The sequence below is a fragment of the Euwallacea fornicatus genome, chromosome 2, assembly GCF_040115645.1.
Source record: "Euwallacea fornicatus isolate EFF26 chromosome 2, ASM4011564v1, whole genome shotgun sequence".
NCBI classification, from domain to species: Eukaryota; Metazoa; Arthropoda; class Insecta; order Coleoptera; family Curculionidae; genus Euwallacea; species Euwallacea fornicatus.
This window is the reverse complement of record NC_089542.1, coordinates 7,170,372-7,193,716: the sequence shown is the minus strand read 5'-3', so window position 1 is coordinate 7,193,716 and position 23,345 is coordinate 7,170,372. Positions and strand designations below refer to the sequence as shown.

At 33.6% G+C, this 23,345-nt stretch overlaps 1 protein-coding gene and 1 long non-coding RNA gene across 3 annotated transcripts; one reads left to right on the top strand and one right to left on the bottom strand.

Moving 5' to 3' along the window:
• Nucleotides 1–424: 424 nt before the first annotated feature.
• On the bottom strand, nt 425–12,021 carry hb (hunchback). 2 transcript variants are annotated; one of them, XM_066299178.1, is made up of 2 exons: nt 11,696–12,021; nt 425–3,493 (listed from the first exon to the last, which is right to left on the bottom strand). In XM_066299178.1, exons 1-2 carry the CDS (start codon nt 11,906–11,908, stop codon nt 2,078–2,080), a joined length of 1,629 nt encoding a protein of 542 aa, XP_066155275.1. In that variant the 5' UTR covers nt 11,909–12,021; the 3' UTR covers nt 425–2,077. The 2 variants fall into 2 exon arrangements, with proteins under 2 accessions (XP_066155275.1, XP_066155283.1); XM_066299186.1 differs by lacking the exon at nt 11,696–12,021 and adding an exon at nt 11,188–11,284.
• A 4,323-nt stretch (nt 12,022–16,344) lies between these two features.
• LOC136348630 (uncharacterized) lies at nt 16,345–19,583 on the top strand. Its single transcript, XR_010733693.1, has 3 exons — nt 16,345–16,462; nt 18,166–18,328; nt 19,215–19,583. It is a non-coding gene; the product is annotated as an uncharacterized lncRNA (long non-coding RNA).
• Nucleotides 19,584–23,345: the final 3,762 nt, after the last annotated feature.

The following is a 23,345-nucleotide window of genomic DNA, read 5'->3' as shown; positions in this document are numbered from 1 at the left end:
GGAATATTTATGGCTTTGCTCTATTGCTGTCTCTAAAAACATGTTTACTGTCTAATAACTTAAGAAAGTAAACATAAATTTCGAATTATTGTAAAATTTTCCCAAATTCCTGCGATTTGTCATAATTTCAAGACCATCACTAATAAAAGCACCATTTCATTATTATTAATATAGAAACCACTATACTTTGTTGTCTTTCATTTATTTATTACCTTGAATTCGGTTATAACCGGAATTTTCAATCATGTGCCGATAAACAAATAATAGTTCCGTGTATACTTTTGTTCGAAAAACACTCTTAAGTGCAATAAATCCATACTATATCAGTCAATTAGTGATGTCACCAGGTTGATTGTTTGCTAATCACAAATAAAACGAGCCTACTGAATATCCTCGTGTGCAAATGAGAAAAAAACTTCAAGAATATTTTAAAATCATTTTATTAGAAATCTTCGTAATAATTTATTATTACATATATAAGGCGAATTCCGGTCCATCATTGGTATGACCTGGGGGTTATGACGATGTAGGTGTCATACAGTGAAAGGCAAATTCGTGTCGCTGCACATGCCAAAGATTGCAATTTGTGACACGAAATTTCCTTGAAAATTTTAAAACACTCCCTTTTCAAATCATGGTATACATGAATCACAGGGATCTATGATAATGTCCATGAAGTGACGATGTTAAGTAGAGTTGTTTTCTAGACTGAATTGGAATGGTTTCAGTTACTTTTTTTTTGTTTTTGTTTTAATTTTTTGTTCGGGCGTCGAAATTTAAATTTCAACTTTAATTAACCTACGTATATACCACATTAGTGAAAAGGATAGGTTTTTAAAATTATCCATTAAACTAATGCCAATCAAACACTATATACGAAGGGTCATATTTCCTAAATTGGAAGCCCATCTATTCCCATAAAATAACATTATGTAGGCTGTTAATGTGATCGTTACGCAAAAAAAATAATAAAAATATTAAACATTTTAATTACAATAAATTAAATGTTTTAAATTTAATTTAATTCATATTTGATCAAAATAAGACGCAAGTATTATCGACTTAAATACTCGGATAGTTCCAGCAGTTATTAAACAAATGAAAAATATACAATAAGTTAATAAGAAAATGAAAATAAATTTAAAAGTTGTAACACCTCGCATTACTGAAACGAAACGCATGCGAACATTTTCTTATTTAGATCGTTCTCACAATTTATTTAGAGAAATCTACCCTCATAGTCTCTAATGTGATCACATTAATGACCTGTATATACATATATACATATTTTTGGATCCTTCGGGCCATTTCAGTGGGAATTGTTGAGCAAAGCGAATTTGGAAATATATCCTTTTAGGCCTTCTGCGCAAGATACTTGCGCAAGACGCCTGTACAATACAATAAACTTACATACACTAGAACTATTAAAATTACGAAAATGAAAACAGTCACAAAAATTGATTACTAGGCTCAGAGCGCGGGGTTATTATACAAATAGACATTCGAAGAAGTTTACCTTTTTTTGGGAACGATTCAAGTTAAAATTCAAGATAAAGTTCTTCGAAAATCTTCTCAAGATCAGTCTTATGGTTTTAGGGTATAAAATCGAAGACTGACTCAGTCGTAAAATTGACTTAAATTGAGTCAATCCTCAGCTAGACATGGCCTGTACAGGACGACCCACTAATACTTAAAGACAATCACAAAATTATTTACAGACAGTTCTTTTTGGTATCGTAGAAAAAAATATTTACACTATATGACAATTATTATAAAATGGAATTACTGGTATAAAAATAGGACTATACCGCATTATAATATAACTAAACTCTCACAATTACACTAAAATTAAACTAAGGAGATCGGAGTTGTACTGAAGTAAATCCACAGTGGTCAGACAGGACAAAATCCTAAATTTGACCATGAAATAACCTATGAAATGTCTTTTTCCTCTAATTTAAAACAATTGCACCAAGTCGAGATGACTAGTAGTTTAGGATACCGACTTATATTCGAAGAAATATGACTACTAAAATACCACTATTTACTCTAATTACACGCATACCATTTCTACCATTTAATGTGCAACCTTCGCAATGTGCATGAAGAAATTCACTTTGTTTTTGCACTCCTCCCCGCACATATTGCACGTAAATGGGCTGTTGTATCCGTGGTAGCCCATGTGGATTCTGTACAGCACCTCATCTTCGAAGGAAATCCCGCAGGGTTCGCACTCAAACTCCTGCTGCTTGGAAGCGTTAACGTCCTCTTCAGCATCCCCTTCAGTCTTCATCTCGGGCTGATTTTCAATGACCTCAACATTACTAAACACAGTGGTCATGGCCTCGTCTTCGTTTTCTGAATCTCCGCGTTCGGAGGTCTTGTTGGTCAAATCGAGAGCGCCCATGTCGTCCCGAATCGGCTCTGGATTACTAATGGCCATATTGCGCTTGGTTAGTTCCTCCAAGCGTTCCCTGAACATGCTGTGGAGGTTCAACATCATCTCTGGACTCATTGGAGGGAATCCGGGCAAAGGCAACAACGGGAATGGCAACATTGCCTGGGGGTTCAATAGCGGGTTCAGCATAGGTGGCATCATTGGTACTTCTGGCATCATTGGCATTTCTGGCAACATTGGTATTTCTGGAATTATTGGCGCTTCTGGCATCATGGGTGGGGATACTTCTGGCATCTTTGGTTGGTTTGATATTTCTGAGGTCTGGATTGATGGTGGTCCCACAATTGGAGGAGAATTTCCTGTTTTCTTGACTTTGGGTCCTCTGCGAGTTCCGTATACATCAATAACTGGATAGGGGTTTGGAGTACCATCTGGATTCAGTACCACGTCCGGGGTGTGCGTGTACTTCCTCAGATGCATCTTCAAAGAGTGGCAGTACTTGGTCTCGTAATTGCAATCAAAACATCTGTATTGATACACCTTGGAATGAGACTTTAAATGGGAGTTCAGCATCGATTTGTTGACGCAGGAGTACTCGCATTGGGGACATTTAAACGGCTTGGCCCCAGCATGATTTAATAAATGATACTCCAAATGGTGCTTATATTCAGTCACGAATGGGCACTGAGGGCATTTAAGTGCTTTATCGGTTTTGATGTGTACTTCAGAATGAGCCCAGAACTCGACTTTGGTGTATGCGGAAAAATCACATTGTTTGCACTTATGCACCTTCATTTTTCCATGAGAATTCATCTTTGGACTCCGAAATCCATCCATACTGTTGACGTTGCCTTCGTTTTTATTTGCTAGAACCGGGCTGGGGTTGTTAGGCTGTTTGGCTCCCTCCGGGCTCTGAGGGTGATTGTACCAGGCGGGCTGTGGCAGATTGGTGTTTGCCGAGGAGAATTGATAGGTGTTGGCGGGGGCGGGGGATGTGGTATTAGTATTGCTCCGGACGCTGGCGGGAGAAATTGAGAGGTCGCTGCAGGAGGTCACCCCAGAGTCGTGGGGTGCGTCGTCCATGGGTTCCTCTTTCTGAAAAAAAAAAAAAATGGTATTAGGATATTTTTTCCTGGTCGAAGAAAAAATTTTAGTAGCTAAAACTTATAAAAAATGATAATTAATTGAAGTGGAGTGTAAGCACGGGTTTGGTTACCCGTTTTTTAGATAATTCTATAATATAAAGACGTGGTAGGAAAAAACAAGTTCATAGTTTCGCAAATTTACTGCAAGAATTAAGAATAAATTTGAGGGAGCACTTCTGCATCACAAATATCTTATGCTCGATTTTGTAATTTATTCATATGTAAGTGTAAAACAAAAATGCCTTGTGTTAGAACGTTCAAAATGGCTTTAAAAACGATTGAAGGGTACAGTTATTCCACATGCAGTGACAATCACTGGAAACTTCTCGTATCGAAGTTATTACATTATTCCTATTTTCACAAGTATTTTCGTGTTCCTGAATAAGTCGGTAATGTGTAGAAGTAGATTTAAAGTAGGGGGTAATGTGTTGCCTTTCATTATCAACGATTGTGTTATAACACAGTGAATTTCTATTATTGGTGGTTGAATTAATGTTAAAAATATTTAATTGCGACTATACAGGGTGAGTCGGGAGGATCGTGCCAAACTTCAGGAGCGTGTTGTACACGAAAAATAAATGTAAAAAAACTCAAATGTTGTTATCCGATTTTCGTTTGTTTACAAGTTATAGCGTAAACAAAAATGAAAAAATTTTATAAATTTCATAAGAAATTCCATAAATTAACGTTTGGATATCATAGTAAATGTTCAAAAATAATGCCATTAACTTCTAAACATTTTCGGCTTCGTCTATGAAGGGCATTCGTTGCGCTCCTGATTGTCTCATGTCTTTCTTTAATAGCAGCTGCAGCATTTCTAATTCGTTGAATTAGTGCATCTTGAGTGTCCACTTTTACTCTGTACACTTCAGTTTTAAACCAACCCCACAAACAATAATCTAGTGGTGTCAGGTCTTGAGACCTTGGAGGCCAACTAATAGGGCCACCGCTACCAATCCAACGTCCAGGAAACGTTTCGTCTAAATGTTGCTTAACCTTTATGTTTTAATTTTATTTCCGCTATAACTTGTAAACAAACGAAACTCGGATAACAACATTTGAGTTTTTTTTACGTTTATTTTTCGTGTACAACACGCTCCTGAAGTTAGGCACGGTTCTCCCGACTCACCCTGTATAAATGTAGTGAATTCCATTTTAGAAAAAGGTAGAACGGTCGAAAAAAATAAAACGTTTTGATTGAAGACAATTAAAAATGTATTTTAACTCGTCAAAGCTCAGGTATTTAGTTTATATTTGGGGCGGTTTTGTGTATAGCGGTAGGTCATCATATGTCAAAGTATTGTTTTAGTAAAAGGAGCATTCCCATATAGTGTAAATTTCTATATCTAGAGTTATTTCATTTCTTACAAAACGAGAAGGGTAAAAGCTATACAGCATGTTTTAGAATTGCAAGGCACTATTTGGTGTATGTATGTTCTAATACAAAATAAAGAAAAAAGTTCATATAAGCATGAGTCTAATCTCGATCAATAGCGATTACAGGGTGTTAAAAGTTACGAAAAAGTTAGATATTAGTTTATTGTGCTTGATCTACTGCAGATTGAGATATCAATTTTCATACACGTATTAAGTAGTAGATGCTGCTTAATGTCAAAGCAGATTGCTTCCAATTACTATACATGGTAGTGTATTTTCCGAGGTCTTGGTCCATAAAATCCTTTAGAAAAATTTTCTTGCGCGTCATTGGTCAATTTTAACATTTATCTTAAAGTCTTCAATCTATCACCTAAGTTTTATCGCTTTCGATTTTTGGTCGAATTCTGTTTAGTTTCCTCATAAATTAATTAATTTATAATCATAGCACGTAAGCTTTTTAAAGTTAGAACATTGTGATATGGACAAATCTTTAACAAAAATCGCCATCTACGTGTCATGTCCGGTACTTTTGAGACAATCCTCATACTTTAGAATAATCTATTTTTGCTACGAAGAAGTTCTGTATTTCTGGAAATGTTTTAGTGCTGTATATCATGATGTTTATTAGTAGAATTTAATTTTCAATTAATATTTGTAAATTCATTTAAGTTAAATAAAGGGGTAATAAAATTATTTTTTAATAGAAACGTTTTCTGCGAATGGACATGCATGTTAGGAAAATTTAGTACCAAGTCCACAAAAGGATTGAACGTTCAAGTAGAAGTGCAAAGATAATGTTGGGCAATTCTAAGACACGTGTTTCTACTTATGTTTATCGTATTTGTACTTATTTAAAACACAGCAGGTATTCATCGTGAAATATTCATGGATATGGTGAACTCATTCCAGAAATTGAAGAAACTGTGAGTGTTTCGACACTAGGCTGAGCTGTGTTTTTTTTCTTTCGATTTGTTCCAGACTGTACCAGGTATGTCTGATGTTGCCATTAAGGAGAAACGCGTTTTTTCTGGGTTACCCAGCACCCTCTTTCCATTTCTATTTTTACGGTCAATTCTTTTGCGGACATACCACTGACTTTCTTTGTAATGATTTTTTTCCAGTGTTTTTTTTTTTAGATTTGAACTTAGTGTATAAAGGTTTCTTGGTCTTTTGGAATTGGAAGGATTTTTGATATATTTAAATTTTTGGACTATAAGAGATTCACGTTGGAATGTTTCAGAAATTGAACATATTTTCGAATATTTTATAAAGTGGCGATTTCCTTAATCCTAGCCGCTGTCTAAACAAGGATTTCGACACTAGTTACATAATAAAAGGTAGTACCTTCAATTACTAATTCACTTAAAAAGTGGGACCAGTAATAGCAATACTTAATGTAGTTCTTCAAATACTGCACACGACATAAATAAGTTCCGATTTCTGCCTTTTTCCTAATTTCTTAGGACATTAGGAAATGGCATTTTCTGTAGTTTGTGTCGTATTGCGGGACATCGAGTTTGTGTAACGAGAATGTCATTCGTTACACAAAACTATGCGCATACTGGTTATATGAACATTTCTTTGGAACTTTTTGTCTTTCAGAGATGCGTAATTGAGAAATGTTTTAAGTGTTAAATAATACAAACATTTTGTCTAATGAATGAATTCAGTTACTTGTTGAAATTAAGGGAAATTCTACGTATTGAACAAGATAATAATACTGAAGAATTTAAGGTGCGTATGGGGCTAAATTTACTTTTTTCTCTGTAAAATTCTCCACCAAAAATCGCGTATTGAGTTTATTTGAAGAGCTTAATTTCTTATCGTTATATGAGTAGATTTGAGGGTTAATTCAAAAAAAGCAGGACTGTTTTTAAAACATTCAGAAATATTTTTAACTTGCGAATTTGACGGTTGAAAATGTAGAACAAATACGAGGATAAACCTAAATGTACAATTATTTTTCACTTTTTTGTCATTCGAAAATTCACGCAACGGCGTTAGCTTTTTTCGGCGATTCTTCTTATGTTTCGACGATCTGTGGGTAAATTGAAAATGCTTAGATTTTCTTTCTAATGATCTTTTCAAAAATGATCTTATTTAATGATCTTTTTTGCTTATCGATTTACAAATGAATTTAAAATAGTCGGGAGCACCAAACTTTTATGAACACTCTTTTATTAGAGGAATTTAAGGTAAAAGGGGGCTAAATCTAATTTTTAACTTCGCGTCGTTGACATAGGGTAGTTTGAATTTTCAGAGATTTACGGGTAAATTTAAAGTATTGAGGACATTAAATTAAGAGATAAATTTTATATGCGGCACATACCGGTAAACACGGTAATGAATCTAGCAAAGATAAACCTATTTTTCAACTTTTCCTCATTTTAAAAAAGTGTCATATTTTTCCATATTGACGCTTGACCATTTACGGATAAATGGCTCTTAACCGATACCATATAGAATAATTGGATTTTTTTAAATATTGAAGTTTGAGCTGCTTTGAAGAGACTTTTCCTATGTCAAAACTCACCCTTTCCCCATGTCCTTCTAAAACCGAACTTGGTGGAAATCGGTGGAAACGCATTGAACGAATAAAAGAGCGAACAGAAAATCGAGCGAAGAAAGTACCTTCAGAAAGAAAAAGATCGAACTTTTTAAATTGGTCATTCCTCACGTGTAATTTACTCATAAAATGACATTAAATACGTCCCTGTCTATCAAGAGGCACTCATAAAAAACATGTTTACATAATGTGAAACCCATTGTTTAAAATGAATCAAAGGCCCCGTGTATGTTAAATTTAGGCTGTTTGTTTGTGTTACCTTTTTAAAGGCAAAAGGAATGGATAAGGAAATGGTTACATCCCAGATTTCCCGGTGCTTTTATCGCCTATTTTTCGAAAACAACCGGGCTGTTTTTCCGACGATTAATGCCGGGCCAATGTCGGACTGCGTAATGTTTTTTAACCACAGTTTCAAATGTGACTCATTAATTTTTAAGAACTTGAAAAAACAACTTTGGATCGAGGCTGAATGGAAAGTTCCTGCTAAAAATACGTTTCAGAGACGTGGTATGATTAGGCAATAAAAAGGCGGTGTCACTTAATACTTAACTTACGTTATTGTTGTGATGTAAGATGTAAACACTTAATCATGTTATAACCTCCCCGAAAAGTATCACACGTGCGTGCAATCAGATCCTCCTCGTTTGTTATCAGGTGAAACTATTTATAAGACGAGTAAATAACGGAGTGATAATAAAAAAAATTGAAGACACAGTTTCGAGCCACCACTTGTTTGTTTCGCTTTATTATTGTTAACCACGTTTTATTTAACATTTAAAAAATGCACATTTCGCTCGATAAAACGGGCAAAGGAAATGACTTATCAGTTTTGAAATAATGCTAAATTGTGCGCTCAAACATCTCTGATATATATATTTTTTTATTGGGAAAATAACGCATCATTAAAGTGTGTCAATGATTCATTATCCCAGCAAGGTGAAATTTGGCCTGGTTGTGAACCACTGCTCTAAGGTAAACAGACAATTCGGGAGAATCGTAAATGATTCAGAAAAAACCGGCTTTTTTCGGAAACGACCGTAGTGGTGAAACATGGAATTTCCCCCCCACGTAAGAGTAATTAAAAAAAAGAGAAATAATATATTTATCTTCATAATAGGAATAACAACCGCTCATTGGCGAATTAGATAAATATTTTTGTTCCACTTGAATTCGTGCAATGTATATAAGTTTTTTCTTGGGAGCATAACGAAATTAGAATATGCATATTCAGGGGTCTTAGGTACGTACGATCGTCAAAATGCTAAGTGTCCATTAGAAATTATCATTTTTTGAATCTGATTAATAATTTCCCGAACAATGGATCTACTAATTGGTGATATTTTGCACGTTTCTTCAAGGTTTTTTAGGTCTGAAAGTCAGAGGAAAGGAGCTGTGTGTCGTCTAGAAGGGGTCAAGAGAAAGTTTGAAAATCGAATAAAATTTTTAATCTAACATAGAGTCTTCAGAGAAAAGAAAATGAAGCAAAGCGAGTTGGGGTGGTTTTAAGGAAGATAATAGAAAGACCTATTGCTTCTCTGAATAACAATACTTGAAAAAACAGAAAAGAACCGTGTAGTGACAGATTATATACTTTATAGAAAATTAACACATACACATACATACACGCATGCTATATTGTTCTGTTTTTCTAATATTCATTTTTCCACTAAATTAAAAACAGAAATGCGGGCTCAACTTGTTTTTATGTCTGAATTTGTAAAATTTTAATTTTTAATTTCCAAAATAAAAAGTTCAATTTCCATGGTAACAAATAGAAGCAAATAGAAGTTCTGTAGGAAAGAATTTTATTTCGAAATTTAAAAAATTTGTGTCACCAGCTATACAACTCTGTTGTGTAGTTCACAGGTTCATAAATTCGAGCTTTTACCAACAACGAGAAATGGCTGTTCACTCCTGACAAATAACCGTAATTCGTCAGAAAATACATAAACCTGGCAACGCAGCTTTAAATATTATATAGTTGTTATCTTGAGAGAATGAGGTAAGCGATCTACCCGGGGACAGCTTGAAATACGCAGTGCTTTTACGTGGATCTAGTAGTGTTCGGATCTAATAGTGAATAATTAACATGGAATATCAAGAAACAGTTGCTGGTCCCACTTTAAGAACAGAGAAAATACTTTTGATTTAATATTTGATTTTGAAAAATTTTAATAATCCTACAACGTCTGGCGTCGCCAATGATTTCTGGATCAAATACTTTTGTAATAGGTACGAATGTGAAAAAAGCAAAAAAGAGCTTACTTGAAGTCAAATTGAATAAGATGTAAATGCTTATTTAAGGCATTCAGAATTACACGAAATTGTGAGTATTTTTAGCAATTCACCTATCAAATTAGAAGGACTGCACCAAAGAGTTTTGAATGAAATAACCTAACTATTCTGTATAATCAGTAATTTCATAAATTTAATTTACTAAAACTCTGAAGCGCGGAAAAATAGCACCTCGCTTACAATAAGCTTAGGTGCTTTTAATATATTAATAACTAAAATGGACCTTCTGCACCAATGATTTTTGAACGAATCTTTCTAAGTATTAGAAGTAATTAGTAAATTTTGTAATGTAATTTGCTAAGTGAATTGTAGAGACGTAATGTGAGGACACTGAGCAGTCCATGAAGATGATCTTATAATATAAAAAATGCAATTTTTTCATAAATTGTTATAATTAAGATAAATCTACTATTCCAACGATTTTTAGATGAAATATTCTAACTGTTACGATTAACCAGTAAGTTTTATAATTTGTTTTGTTGAGAAACAGAGGCGTAGTGAAGTGATCTTGGATGGCACCAGAGAAAACTTTATTGAAAAATACGTTAAAAACTAATTTAACAATTTTGATAATTACAACAAACCTTTCACTTCAATGGCTTTTAGGTAGAATAGTCTCGAACGATGAATTACGCAATTTGATTTACTGAGAAATAGAGGAGTAGGGCAGAGGCGTTTGATGATAGAAGAAAACTCTTTTTTACAGACTTAAAAAAACAATTTTTGAAAAATTACAAGAAAATATACTACAGTATCAAACCAAAATAAGGTTTCTGCGCCAATGAGTTTGAAATTAAATTATCTCATAACTGTTGCGTATAATCACGAAATATTGCAATTTGATCCGTTAAGAGAACAGGCGTACGGAACCAGCATCGAACGATAAAAGAGACCCCCTTTTTTTAAATTTTTCAATACTTATATTAATCATAATAAACCTTTTGTCCTTACAAATTATTTACTTGAGAAAAAATCTCAAGTGCGCCGATTTTTGAGACAAAACAAAAGGGATTTTAAGATCGAGATAAACTATGACTCTACAAAAACTTGTACTTTAGAGGACAACAAAATGTGGGAGAGCGTTTCAAATATCGTTAAAAGCAAGAGAATGAATAATAAAAACCGAGAAAAATATACAAAAGAAGTAAATTAAATACTCAAAGTCAGAAATTAATGTAAGTTACACATTTACAGAAAAAAAATCGTTCTTGGAAAATATAGTTTTATAAAATTAAAAAAATATTGTTAAAAAGCGAAAAAAAAAATCAACATTCCTTAAAAACATGTGCAATGCTGATGCAATTGCATACCGTATAACAAAACAATTTTGCGAAATATCTGATATTCTTATTATCATGCATTTCAAATTAAAACCACATTATTTCCATAAAAAATTAATTACTCACGTCCTATAATTCTGTTTTAAATCGGCTTAAAATCCCTGCATACGCTAAGAAGAAGGTTCAGAACTAACTACATAGTACTTATACGAAGAAACAGTAGATTCCCCCACTAAATCGCCATTTTCAAAAATATTTTCACAATTTGAACCTTGAACTATGTTAAAATACGTCACGAACTATTCTTGTGTGATAAATTTTACTTTTTAGAGGTTTTTACAACTCAACCAATCCCAGTAGGTCGCCAATTATGATAACCAATTATATGACGCAAATGGCATATTTTATTAAGGAAACGAGAGGTATTTTAGTGGTATAATTAAAATTTACATGGATAGATAATAATTGGCAAGTCTCAGGTTTAATGCCAATAAGCCATATGGCATACATCAACAAAACCGAAAACGATACCCACGAGAATGAAAACACAAGTTTTCTATAAAAAAATCTTCATTTCTCTCATATGCATAAATAAATAAGGTAAACGATCGGTTTAAAAATTAAAAGATCTTACCACCCCATTAGCAGGGTATACAGCATTCCCAAATTTTGGCCATCCAGCCGGCTGCATGGGGTTGTATGCATTCTCCTGCGCGTGCTGCTCTGAGGAGGCCGGTTCCTGTTTCGAAACGTCGGACTGCATTTCCTCTATTGTCTTAAGCGCACTAATCACACTTGAGTCGCCACCTCGCAGTACTCTGGTGGGAACTATTGAATCACTATACATGAAAACAAAACGTAATCGCGCACGTTCAGGTCGTAGTTATCTATGACCGAATGACGGATGAAGGCATCGAATGCGATCTGTCTAGAACGGAAGTTCAGATTCGACTGACTGAGCATTGAACATGACGTCGCTAGTCAAGCACACGCCCCCCACCCTTGAACCCTTCGAGTCGAGGCTCCACCCTTTTCAACCCTCCGAGCGGGGGCGCCACGGTCGAATGATAAGGCCCAACAACCCTTTCGCGTTGTTTGAATAGACGAAATAATTGTTTGTTTTTTAACTGATTGGTTTGAATGCATGTCTGAATGTCAATGAGAATGTTATCCAATCATTTAATGAGGAAATAAATATCATATGACTAGCTGTTATGATTGCGAGGATTATGTTCTTAATGAGTTTATTTTTTAGTATGTGCGCATCGTTTTATGAAGAATTTAAATTCGTGGGATATCTGAGAAAAACATTTCACGAAAATATTACGTCTAAAAACAATTTCACTAAGGTTTTGAATACCCATAAATACGATTCTGCCTTTTATTTCTGAAGTAAATTTGTTTTTAAGTGTTTGTTAATAGAAATGATATCAATAGCCTACCCCATCAAGAGGCTCAACTCATCAAATGTGAAATAGCAAGTCTTGAACACAAAATTTTGTATGTGCCCTTTTAAGCCCCCCCATAATATGATCCTGCATATGCGCAAATGATTCACTAAGTTTCCACGTTACGAAAGTTTAGACTTTTGAGCTAAGAAAGTCAGTGGCGGTCAGAAATGCAGTTATAAAAATCGTGAAGACAAAGGTCTGTAGATTTGTATCGACTCTTTAAAAACCGTAATTAGTGCGACCCTAATGCATTTGCTCAGTTTGCAAAATTTTAAATTTCTAAACCAATTGTGCCTTAAAATTGCATTAGTCGAGACCGTAGTTCGACAAGAGATGGCAGTTATCGAATTTAAACTTTCTAAAGGATTTTCCTAACCTAAATAAATGAAACTTAAGATAAAATTTATGTCCGTTCGTTAAATTATCACCTTCTAAGCGTTTGTAAAGTTGTTTCGTAAAGATAAGTTTTAACTTTTGAACTATAGTCATTAGTACCTTATGAAAAGCTATCATAAAATTGCAATAAATACGTTTAAATTGTGCCCCCCTTGTAGAATACTAATATTCCAAAATTTCGTTTTAACGGGTCAAACGGTTCTCTAGATATGCTTCTGTAACATCTTAAAAATCCATCTTGTAGAGAAGCGATTATGAAGTTGGAAGCAATAATCTGCGTTTTCCCTATAAAATCCTAATTCCTAAACAAATACACCTGTTAACAAAATTTCCACGTCTATAAGAAAAATTTTTAATTTCGAAATTGCAATAAATGGGTAATATACTTTGCCTGAATGCCCGGTTAAGAAATTAACTAACTAAACGTTGAAGGCAAACTTTAAATAATTTTTAAAGCTTTTTATAGCCTTTTTAAAACGTTATATGATCGCACCTGCTATTGGTAAACTAAATTTACCAAACTTTCACATCTTCAAAGGAAATTTTTCTGCTTTTAACTGCTCTTAGCTTGCATAGAATTGTAATTATTAAATTTAAAATAATGTCATCTGAACACAAACTTCAAGTACTAATTTTACATTTTTTAAATTCTGCATGAAACATCGCTTCAGTTCTTCAAATAATTCACTAGATATGTGCACCTACAAAGAAAATTTTATTCGTTTAAACTATAACGGAATCAGTGACGTACATTGTCTACAAGCCCAAGAGGCCAAATTTGAAGTAACTGAGTTTTCAAGATACAATTTAAGTCTGACAGTTTTGGCCTTTTAAACCTCTATATATGCATATCCGACCCTGCATTTGATAGCCCAATTTACTAAATTTGCATGTATTTTTTGAAGTGTAAAAGATCATTGACGAATCTTACCCAAAATCATAGTTAGGTGCATATGAAATTTTGACTAACAGTCCAGGATTTTGACCACCTTTCTAGAAAATTATTAATTTTGAAAATCAAATTGGCGGGTTTGACAGTATTCCAAATCATTCTGAAAGCTCTTTTTTCAATACTAGGCTAAAAGACAACAGTCGTACTTGTTTAAAAAGTTTTTAACTCTGTATAGCACCACTCTGTTTTTCTCAGATAGAGAGATTTTAGATAATCACTGCGGCAGTTTATCCTAACAGATCATTTCAAATTGAGTAAAAGACACCATTTCGAGCTATTTTAACACTGCTTTGCTCTAGAATTTTTGAATTGTGAATAAATTTGCGGTGGAGTTAGAGCCAGAAAGGCAGTTAGTAAAATAACATTTATTTGTGCTTCTATATTGAATTCCCACTTTCCCCTTCCCCTGACATTTGACTGTATATAAATATTTTATCACATATTGAATTTTGAAGAATTTTGATTCGTAATGTTAATAGCGATTAACTCAGTTTATTATTCGTAACGTTTTACGGAGCTTTAAAAAATATTTTATTTTTTGAAAATCGTGGAAAGAAAATTGAATTCTTTGCTGTTGCTCTTTAATATGCAATTTCCGTAAGGACCAAATGAGGAGAAAACTTAACAATTCACATTTATAATTAATTAAGATTCACACCATTCCGTGTTTGAGTTCATGTTCCGACATGCGAATGTTGCGACATGAACTCAATCGGAAATGAAAATTTTCCTTTGCCATTTTACTCGATTTTCGATTTATGAGACACCCCGAAACGCATTAAACGGAATTATTATGAGCTAATTGGCTCTTAGTCGGACTTAATATAGAACGCATAAAACAAATCTCATATTTATATCACGATTTCATCTCTCCCGCGACGTTTCTCAAACATTTAACTTACCTGATAAGTGATGTTGATCGAACTAAGAAACTGCCCCATGCACCCCCCAAAGAAGTCCATTTTCTGACAATTCGATTCCATATCGATCGATCATCCCATGATATCCTAGAACCGAATATGCCAGAAAATTCCCTTGGCGATTATGTTTTTATCGAAATAGCTTCGTCATGACTGGAAAGAGGTTAAAGGAATAAAAAGACACAAACAGTAAACAAACTATTCGAAAAATTTCCAGAGATGTTTACGAACCGGGAATCTCGCCTTCATACATTTCATAGCATTGCAGGGACGTAGTTGGGAATGATAATAACAAATTGGTTTCTCATGGTTTTATATTCTGTATGCGAAATCAGGGCCCTAAACGCTTAGTTTTTAGGGGAGTAGTATAAGTGTGACATACGTTTTTAGTTAACTTCTTCTGAAGTGACTCAATCAAAAATTTACTTCGTGTACGCTAATGGGCATTTAGCTAATGTTTGTTGGTGTAAAAATATTTCTCCGAACATCTGCACAAATACGGGAATTTTGTTGTGTGCAAAGTGGAGAAAAATCGTTTAATTCGTGCGAATTAGAATTATTTTTTGGAAAACAACGCTTTTTTAGAATTTGCGAAAATAAAAAAAACCCGCTTCTACGACTCTGCAAATAGCTTTCACAATGCATCTCTGAACAAAAACTGAGCGTTTTCTCTCTATTAATAGTTTAATAAAGGATGGCAATATTTCCGATATAAACGCACGTACAGTTTTTTATTTATTTTGTCATAAAAAGAGGTCCGCAGTGGCGCCCTAAGATCGGTTTGCAGAATTTTTATAATCCATTAAATTGTTTTATCATTTCCCGAAGCATGGGCATTTTATTGCGCTTTTTATCGTATTCTTCTTTAAAAATTATGGTTCTATTTTCATAACTGATCGGTTCGAAAGTTTATCGATATTATACACAGTGGGTCAGAATCACGAGGGAGAATGCGGGGTAAAAGTACTTGAAAATCTTAGCATGTGGAGAGGAGTCGTAGATAAAAAAAAGAAACTATCAAGCTTCGAATTTGACAGTAATTAATTTCCAGATTTTACAGGGTAGACCAGTGAAAACAAAACACAGCAGACATTTTTTGCCACTTCGAACCCCTTAAATCTTAAATAAGATTAGGGATCAAGTGATACCTTATTTTAAAGATAATCGAATTCTCTTTTCAACGCTTCCAAGTTCTCTGAATTTAATGCAGTAGTTCTCGACACAGCACGTTTATAAAAGATAGGTCAATAAAGAAAAGAAACGCTTTTGTCCTCTTTGTAGTTAGTATTATTTTCATGTAAGAAGTATTTAACGTTTTTTTTTGTTTTAATCACACTTGAATCAACTTGAAGCAAGGAAATATTTTATGTCAGTTTTTTATCACTCAATGAAATGTATCTACAATCTACTTTGATATGTTTACAAGAAATGTTTATTTCTCGCGTTAAAGTCTTGAAAGTATTATCATTTATCAATGTCTTGTTTACAATTTTACCAGTGAAATTTTAGTAGTTATCTTTGCTATGAAATTCCATGCTTCTAACAAAATAAATGCAGTAATTTTTTTACCTCCTTTTGGATGTCGATGTGATGAATTATTTACATTCAATTTATTTGCATTTAGTACCTCAGATGATTTTGAGCGTGACTATTTCGGCTCACAACACTTGTTAAGCGAGAAAGTAATATAGGTAAAATTATACGTAAATGTTGTATGTATGTAAATGGTTTGAATCATACCTCCCTCGCAAGATTATTTCTATTAGAAAGTTAAGTCCGTGTTCAGAAATTATCATTAAAAAATTTTACTTTACTAGTGGAAAAAGTATTGTTTGCTTAACATTCAAAACGTGTTTTATCAAAAACTACTGCAATTCAGAGAATTTGGAAGGGTTGAAATTTGATAGCCTTTAAAACGAGGTATCACATAAACCCTAATCCTATTTGAGATATCAGGGATACGTCTTACCCCCGTAAATGGCTGGAAGTGGTAAATTTGGAAATATGCGTAATAGACTTTAACCCCCCCGAAATAGAAATCGACGGGTCCCGGCGATTGTTTTCTGCAAGCGATAAACATGAGAAATCACCCTTGTTTCGTTTTCATTGTCCCACCCTGTTCAACAATGAAGTATTGCCCGGTTCGTTAATTGCGCTGAAAATACACTTTTCTTGAAATCGCACGGAAAACGCCGTTTTACGAACTCCTAATTAGTGCCACATGAATGTGTCACTCTAGGGTTTCCCGATCATTTGTAATGTGGCCCCTCAGAATTTCAAATTTCACCCAAATAATTAAATAATACCCGACGATATTATTTAAATGCGGGACTGTGACCTACACGTTCTAGAAAGAAATATGGAAACCTTGAATATCGGTACTTTTTTTTTTTTTTTTTTTTTTCTCTTTCCAGTAACTATCTACAATCTGCTTACATTTGTACTTCAGAAAGCATTCAGAAGATCAGATGAATCATTAAACTTAAATCAATCTGTACTCGTAACACAGCTCAGTAGTCGCATACGATTTTTAACGAATGTGACTTAATCAATTTCAAACATTGCTAGTAGCGAAAGCAAGAACAAAACAACTAATAAAGTAAACTAAAACTATAAGCGATTCTAGAACTTCTCCGGTAGATCCTTCGGTATGGCTCTTTTGAGTCTTCTCTCCCGATTATCATTCAACAAGTTGGTGGCCAGGGGGTTCGGGTGTCCCTCAATTCTACTCCGGTACCTTGCTGCTAACCGACTAATCTCCCCCCGGACTGTGGAGATATTCAGATCTCGATGAATTGCCGCATTACTGACGAACCACGGAGCATTTAGTATTGAATATCGGTACTAGCAGTTTGTTTGCCAAAAGAGAAGTGGTACAGTATTGGCATATACAATATTTTTTTTCTACTTGGGAAGGTGATTCAAAGAAATTATCTCCAAAACGACAAGATGTTTTTGCAAAATTATTTATAAATCAAAGAAAGCACATTATTTAAACGTCATACAGGAAAGGCACTATTTCAAAAAATGTGGTTTTATGGCCCTATAATGAAATACACTACTTTTGCAACACCTTGGCCCTAATTGCTACATCTTAGCTAGAAGCTAGTAAATTACATCCAATAAAAATAAGTTGGTGTCTGCCTTTGGTAGTCATGCTAAAAATATATAAGGTCATTTTGGCTTTGCTCCTCTCTCTCTCTCTCTCTTTCTCTCTCTTATAAAGTAGATTCCTTCCTCTTTAGAGCCAGACATCATAAATGAAGTACGGTATTCTAACAAGTTTCGGAAGAACATTTGAGACATTCGCTCCAGGTATATAATGTTTGCTCTAGCTAATGATCCTTTTGAACAATACCCAGCACATAAGTTGTTTTTTTTTTAGGTACAAATGCTATAATACCTTGAAAATTGTGCCGACAATAGAAACATTCAAAAACAGGTGCATCATAAAATAATAGGGAAATGTGATAGAGGGTATTCTGATCTCTCTACCCTCCACCGAAGCACCCCGCCAACCGAAGTCATTCATTTTTTAAATACTACGGGTATGAGATAAAATCCATGAGTAAGACACTTAGGCGTAGAATTAAATGCTTTTCAATCAGAAATAAGTAGAAGAACTATTCATTCATTCAGAGTTTTATTGTAATTATATCAAACCGTAAGATTCGCCGCTTAACATCAATAATTTATAATAAGTGTTCATTATTTACCATGCGAGCGTACAAAAGATATTTACATTCTCGACACACATTATTATCAAAGAATTAATATTAATATTAAACGTAAAAAATCATGTATTTTTCTTTTATCGGTATTGACGAATGTTTTTCTACCTAGAGAATCGTCGAATCTTGCTTATTATCTGTAGATTATCTGTAGTGTTTAAAACCCAATTAGAAATAATTTTAAGAGTTTAGACAGCGAATTATCACTGAGTGTCGTGCAATTCCTAAGAAAACTTTTATCGATGTGCGTCCTGCAATCATAAGTATTACAAAGACAACAAATACATGTACAGGATATCGCAATTTCGATGGTTAAATGAATTCTTCTGGCACATAGTTCAAACCATTTGTCACAGAGTCATCGTTTTAGAATTAAGCTTTACTTTAAATATTTCGTAAAAAACTATGAATCTCCTAAAAATAAAATAACAGATGAAAAATTTTATAATATTTTTCAAACGAACTCATTTTTTACAGTTTGAGGACTTTGTTGTGCTTTATCAATTACCAACGAACTAAAATAATAGAATAACAAAATAATATTTAGTTTTTTCAATAACGGGGTAAATTTATTATTCTTTACTTTGTTTTTCATGAATTAACAGTTTTTTGCGAAGTAGCTTGAACCAAAGCCTAATTTTGAAACTCTCTGTAAGAATTGGTTTTAGCTGCGACACCATTTTCACTTGCAAAAATCTTGCAGCAGCTGCGAATGTCCAGCAAACTAGAAGAAATATATGCAGAGTGTTTCATAAACATACCGATAAACTCTCAGGGGATGTAGAGCTCATAAAAACAAGTATTTAAAACGAATAAAATTAGGTCCGAAATCACTTAGTTTTTAAGATACAGGATGTTTAATTTTGAACTAATCAAGAAATTCTTACAAAGGTAATGTCAGCATTTACATACGTAGAAAATATTCGTGGAATATTTCATTAGATTCCTGAATCCATGAATCGACGGTACAATGCTTTTATTGAGGAAAATGGCCTAAATTTTGAAAATTTATTATAAAATATTTATCATTTGCTTTTTATCTATTTTATATTAATTTATGTGCATCTACATAAAATATAAAATTAAAGTATGTACATTTTGTTATCATATGAGTCTTTTATTTCTTCTAGTAAAAATCGTCAATTTGCTTAAAATTTATTAGATGAAAAATGTTTGTCCTCATGTCCTCCACCTCTACTAAAACAAAATAATATAAATTTCTCCTAAATAATTTTTAAAAAATCGCACTTCCAAACCTACACCGTTTTTTTGGTAGATACGTGAATGAAAAACCATTTTTTTATCTTGAAAATGGCTATTTGAGCGATAAACCACTAAGAGGCCTTTTTTATTAAAAATAAATGGAATGTTATTAAAAAAATATTTGCCTTTAAAATAAGTCAGTGGCGTACTATTTTTTAAATCAAAAACATTATACTGAATGGTCGCAGACACGTCATTGCTGTATATGGAAATATTCTGCCCTCTCAGTAACATGCATTTTTATTCCACCCGCATTTTATGTCCGTATCCCCAAACCGTTTTTGAACTATAAAAAAAATTAATAATAAAAAATTAAACACCCTATATCTTGGAAACGAACCGATTTCGGATCTAACTTTATTCGTCCTCAATACTTATTTTTATGAGGACTACATCATGTTTATAAAACACCCCGTTTATAATAGTAAGAAAAATATGAAAAATTATAGAATGTAGACAACTTTTCATCTCCTGTTGCATTACAGTAATTGTAACTTTTTTGTATCCAATTTTGTAATGTTACCTCAGCCTCAGTTGGAGCGGTGGAATCCCACACCACTCTCAGTTAGAATGGTTTCTAATTTAACAAGAACTTTGTATTTTTGTGAAACTTGCCAACAGTACAATAATTTGGTCCTTATCGCAGGGAGTGAAAAAATAACATGGTGCAAAATACTGCCACTAGCATAAAATAACTAGAAGAGCGTCATTGCTCAGTAGTTAGAGTCTGATAGTAGTAAAAGGAGAGAATTCTATTCGATTCGACAGACGCAACTTCCTCTTGGAGGAGAAATGCGGCATCGAAAGCCTTGGGCTATGTATAGGCAGCTAATCAATGAATTGTCGGCAAATTGTATATTATCCACCAGATAGTCGACAATCAAATGGCGCTTAATCTTCTGTTATATCTAGAAATGCACACAAGAAAGAATGTCGTCAAAGTTTCCACAGATTGTGTTCAGTTCTGTATGTGACATAATGGCTTTACGAAAAAACAAAGCTTTATTTGAGAAAACGACGTTCTTTGGAAAATCCGGAGCATTACTAATTGAGTAGATAATTAAGCTTGAAACATATATACTTAGCGGAAAATCTCTATGTAATACAGTCTACACACGTTGCTTATGATAATGATAAAATTGTTGCGTTTTTTAAATTTACACATAAATATAAAACGTATATATATAATACGTATTATTATTATATACGTATAGTACGTATATAATATAATCACACATATCACGTACAGTTACATGTGTGATATTCAATTCAACAGAATTTTTCCAGTATTAATTTCAGAGTTTTTTTCGATTTTTCCATGAATGGATTAGATTTTTTGCCTTCCATGTCAACCCCCCGAGGCCAGTCGAATGTATATTGCCCCTTTTTGTCGAACTGCCAATTTTACAAAGTCTGGCGTGAATTTTAATCAAATTTGAACGTTTGGGGCACTCGGTACGGAAATCTCGATATATTTCATCAAATGAAGAGAAACATGCCTTGTAGCAAACATTTCAAAAAATATTTTGTTTGTAATATACAGGGTGCTGAACTTTCAAAAAGACTCAATATTTTCACTAAATTATCTATGCTGCTTTGAGGTGATTACTAGTATTAAGCCTATAGTCGATATTCCGTGTTTTTTGGTTGTCACTGAAAATCTACAAGTTGTTTTTGGGTCAAATCCCCCTCAATTTCCCCCTCACTTTTTATGCCCCCTAACAATTCTCGCCCAGTAGATTTTCATCGCCATTTGAGACGGCATATTTTTTATCCTGTTAGTATGAAGTTCGTTTCATAGAAGATGTTTCCAAAAATGTGGGCAATATCTCGGAAATGAAAAGTTCTCGTCAAAAAATTGTACTTATGATTTTAAATTGATTTTAAAAAATTTACCCCTACGGAAATATAATTCTTCAAAATTTGATGACGAACATGATATTTTCCAAATTACTTTTCTTCCACTTAATGAAATTTAACGTATTTTGAATCACTTGCATATAATACCAAGGTTAATAAGGTAGGCCCTAATATTTTTTTCTTATTTTCAAGGAAGCAGTGGGGGGGCTACCCTTAATTTCTTTGTCACTAAAACTTTAGGGTCTTGGGTTTCTTTTTACTGTTATATGGTTTATTGGATTTCCGGAGTACCCAAAAATAGAAAAGGTCCTTTTGGTTAACGGACGTAAGCCGAACCTTTTTCCAGAAAAATGCCATTTTATCTAAAGATGGATTTTACAAAAATAGTAGAATTTTGTATGTATTTTTTACTTTATCATCTATATGCCAACATAAACAAAATTTTTGTGTCAAAACGGTTTTCAAAATAATTTCTAACTGGTCCATTCATATTGCCAATGCGATTGGATGAACCACACTATTTCGACCTTCAAAATTAATTGCTCGCATTATTAGAAGAATTGCCTCTTGGAACCCGTGGCAATATGTGGTTCATGCATGATGGTGCTTCTCCGCATTTTAGTGTTGAAATACGGTGATATTTAGACCGTGTTTTTCCAAGCTGGTGGATGGTCATGGAAGTCTTGTTGTTTGGCCGTCTCGTTCTCCAGACATAAATCCTTTGGATTTTTACTTGCGGGGTCTGTTAAAAAGATCAATATATGCTACTCCGATATAGATCAGACAAGGATTATTGGAAAGAATACATTTTCATTGTCATTAAATGAAAAATAACCTCCAAGTATTATGGAGGGCGCAACAGTCTTTTACACGTCGACCTCAGGAATGTAAGAGTTAATGACACTCATGTTAAATTTTCATGAAAATTGAACTTTGTTTCTCGACTTTTTTGCAATTTTGTTTATAAAATTTGATTTTTCTAAAATACACGCTTTGACAAAATGACGTTTTCGTAGAAAACGGTTCGGTTCATATACACGTACTAAGAGTTTCTTTCTTTGTAGATGCGCCGGAAATCTAATAAATCACACTATGGGTAAAAAAACTCAAGACCTTGAGTGTAGGAATAAAAAAAGTTTTGGACCCTCCCTACTGCCTCCCTGAAGATATAAAAAGAAACGTTCAGTTCTAACTTATTAACCTTGATATGATAGACAAGTGACTCTAAATTAATCAAATTTCATTAATTGAAAAAAAGTTATTTAGAAAATGTCATTTTTACCATTAAATTTTGAAGAGCTGCATTTTCGTAGGGATAAATTTTTGAGAATCAATTTATAATCATAAATTCAATCTTTTGACGAAGACTTTTCATTTCCGGGATATCGTCCACATTTTTGGAAAAACCCTATTTATCTATCGATATCTCACGAAAATGGGGACTAAATCGTGATTAAGAACGTGCTATTTGTTTGTTGAGTTCTTTCGAATTACTCATTTTTCATGGTTTGAATGTTTAAACCAAACTCACTGTTCCGTTTGCAGGAAGATCAAATGCGTGTTTGATCTCTTTGAGGTACTCATTTACGTCCAAATACCCTGAGTAACTCGCTATATTCAAGTTACGATAAAATTCGGTAAAAAGCACCACCCGGATTAAACCAAGAAACTTTCACCTATTAGCGGGTATTCCATTCAAGTTGTTGACGGT

Excerpts from the sequence above, each read along its gene's own strand:
- hb (XM_066299178.1), bottom strand. The coding sequence starts at position 11,908 with ATGTATAGTGATTCAATAGTTCCCACCAGAGTACTGCGAGGTGGCGAC. Across the intron at positions 3,494-11,695 it reads TATACCCTGCTAATGGGGTG|AAAGAGGAACCCATGGACGA; the intron begins GTAAGATCTTTT and ends TTTTTTTTTCAG.